Here is a 3,116-nt window from a genome sequence, read left to right as displayed (position 1 = left end):
TCCATCTGCTCTGTGTTTTTTCCTTTTTTTTGAGTCATTCTAAAGTAAGCTTTTCGATTAATCTAGCCTGGAGTAAAAACTCATGATCTGCTGCCTGAACAATTGTGAAAAATAAATCAATTCTAAGTCATTGTATATCAAGAATCATCAAAAGCATATTTATTTAATAAAGAGAATTTAATTAAATCATGTCTGGTGGCAAATAACATCAGCCAAATACTGATCAACGAAGAGTATCAAAACGAAAGACAAATCACAGCAGTAGGCAATTTAATCAAAAACATCAATGGACATGCCGATTGCTTTCCTGTATAAGCCAGATATCAATGAGGTTGTTGTATCTATTTGCTTCCATTTAGATATGTCTTGTAAAGCAGATTATGGAGGAGAAACTATGCATATGGGCAAACCAGTCCAATTAAGAAAATCCTCATACTTCTCTATACTTAATGGCAACATCGTTTTAAAAAAAACACAACCACATATTTCTTTTACAAAATAAAAGATTAAGCTAATTGGGGAGTATTAAAATATCACAGAGACTTCACATCCAATGTAAACAAGTGAGCAAGTTTGAGAGTGATAAATAACTACTCCATGGGAAGCGTGTTTGATTGTGAGGAGAATGAGACTTGTGATTCAGTACCTGGAGCGTCTACTGATATAGAGGTTGAAGATGCCGTACAATGGGAAGAGCTGGAGACAAAATATGGGAGTGCCTGAGAATTAGTAGCAGTTGTAAATGAAGAAACCACTGAAAATCCGGCTCCTTGAAGAGAAGCATATGTTGGTACAGGTAATGTTGGAGGGAGGTAAGGCATTTGATCTTCCATCCTCAACAATTTCACCACTTGGGTTATTCTGGGCCTTTCAGCTGGATCTGGATGAGAGCACCACAACCCTAAACCCATCAGTTGTTCCACCTCTGCCCTGTCAAACTCCCCATCTAACCTCCCATCTACAGCTTCCAAAACTTTCCCTTGCCCATAAAGATTCCATATCCACTCCACAAGCCTCATATTATACTCTTGCAAGCTCACATCTAACGCTTTCCTACCTGTAGCGATCTCCAAAGCCACTGCCCCAAAGCTGTAAACATCTGATTCAGGGCTTGTTCTTCCTGTCGTCACACACTCTGGAGCCAGGTAACCCAAGGTTCCAGCAGCAATAGTGGTCTGAGATAAATCATCGTGGTCGAACATGCGAGCCAAACCAAAGTCCCCAAGCTTTGCATTGAAGTTGCAGTCGAGCATAACATTGCTCGATTTTACATCCCTGTGTACAATACATCTGTCCCATCCTTCATGCAGATACATCAGTCCATAAGCTATTTCAAAAGCTATTCGAAACCTGTGAGTCCACTGTAATGGAGGAGTAGAATTTCCTCTCCTGAAAAGATATTTATCAAGACTTCCATTGGACATGTACTCGTATACTAAGAGCAATTCACCTTTCTCATGGCACCATCCCAAGAGTTGAACGAGGTTTCGATGTCTTACTCGACTCACAATGCTTACTTCTGAGATGAACTCTTTCATTCCCTGTCTCGACCTTTCTGAGATTCGCTTGACAGCGACCACTTCATTTGCTTCTTTTAGAAAGGCTCTGTACACATGTCCAAATCCCCCTTGTCCAAGCTTTACAGACTCACTGAAGTTATATGTCCCGGCCTTGAGATCCTCCAGCTTATATTTACGTGGACCCTGATCTACAAGCATGCCGATCTCAATTTCATTACCTTCGCACGTTTGATCACTGCTGCTTTGCAACCTCCTCTTCTTCTTGACAATGGAAAACAAGCTCCAGATAACTACTACTACTGCTATGAAACAAACAGAAGTGACTACACTCGTCAGACTCGTTGCTTTTTTGGAAGATTTTTTGGGTTTTGGGTTGGTATTGAAACTCCATGAAAGGATTGTGTGGGTCTCAAAAGAGTTATGAGCAGAAGCCGAAATTCCTACTACAAGATCATCAGGAAGATATTTTGAGCAATCGAAAGAAAAAGCAAGAACAGGATCATCAGTTTGCAACATAGAGCTTTTGGAAGTATTGAAGAGGAAAATTTGTAAGTATTTGTTTACACTACTATAATCTATACGTGCACTCCACAACGTACCATCATCTAAGGTTTCATTCAAGATGGTTTCATTGTAATCCATAGGACGGGCATTACTAACTCTTGTGTGGACTTTGGAGGTAACGCTACTGAATTCAACTGCGAATATGTCGGGTGAGAATTCAGATGATCCATTTCCTGGAAGACCGGCATGGGAGTACCATGTTTTCTGAGTAGCAGTTTCTTTTGTTGTCATGAAGAAAGCGATTCCATGGCCTCCATAATCATCAGGTCTCAAGTTATAATATTTCATAGCAAACTTCATCTGCGTTGTAAAACTGGCAAGAGAAGACAGTCGAATGGTCTGGTTGTAAACAACTCTACCTGCGGTTCCGTTAGCCAGTTTGTAGTGAGCACTTGAACTGTTCGTAAGATGGATTTCGTGCTCAGATATTTGGGCATCTAATACACAGAGAATGTCGCTTGTATTGCATCCGGTGAATTCGGGAAAGCTGAAGTTGAGGCCTTGCGAATGGACCAATATTGAAGAGAGCATACAAAACATGGTAGTTGTTGGCCAAAAGTTAGACATGCCCATTTGATGAAAAAAACTCTATTGCAGAGTAAAATGGTACAAACTAATCACAGATTCCAGCGACGAAACCATGTGATGAAAGATCAGAATTCAGTGGGTGAAATGGGCGTCCAGAGGTCAAAAATGTTCCATCACGCTTCGTCCAAAACATGGAAAGTGTATTCTGCATAAAATTCGTAAAAGTGGTGGGTCTTTCCTAGTAATTTCCCCTTCCAAGTCAAAAGGTTGTGGAAAATATCAATTCACTTGAAGGGCTTTGTGGGACCAAATCGTCACTAAATATCATCTTTTCTTTCGTGCTGAGGAATTTTATTGGAAGTCACGGACAAATTAATTATTAAAAGAAACTCGTGAAACTGAATTTCTAATTTGCATTTGCATTTTTCTTTAATTTAAAGGCATTTTTGAATGATAGACAAGACTAATTACATGCTAATTAAATGGGGCAGGTCTAATGCCATA

The 3,116-nt window shown here is 39.8% G+C and overlaps 1 protein-coding gene across 1 annotated transcript; it reads right to left on the bottom strand.

Moving 5' to 3' along the window:
* Positions 1-418: 418 nt before the first annotated feature.
* Positions 419-2,796, bottom strand: LOC149559435 (L-type lectin-domain containing receptor kinase IX.1-like). Its single transcript, XM_089833336.1, has one exon. The coding sequence runs from the start codon at positions 2,655-2,657 to the stop codon at positions 591-593; it is 2,067 nt and encodes a 688-aa protein (XP_089689462.1). The 5' UTR covers positions 2,658-2,796; the 3' UTR covers positions 419-590.
* Between the last annotated feature and the right edge of the window lie 320 nt (positions 2,797-3,116).

The sequence above is a fragment of the Cupressus sempervirens genome, chromosome 5 (genome assembly GCF_028749045.1).
Source record: "Cupressus sempervirens isolate cs-2001-9-10 chromosome 5, ASM2874904v1, whole genome shotgun sequence".
Taxonomy (NCBI): domain Eukaryota; kingdom Viridiplantae; phylum Streptophyta; class Pinopsida; order Cupressales; family Cupressaceae; genus Cupressus; species Cupressus sempervirens.
This window is presented reverse-complemented; position numbering and strand designations above follow the sequence as displayed.

Excerpts from the sequence above, each read along its gene's own strand:
- LOC149559435 (XM_089833336.1), bottom strand. The coding sequence starts at position 2,657 with ATGGGCATGTCTAACTTTTGGCCAACAACTACCATGTTTTGTATGCTC.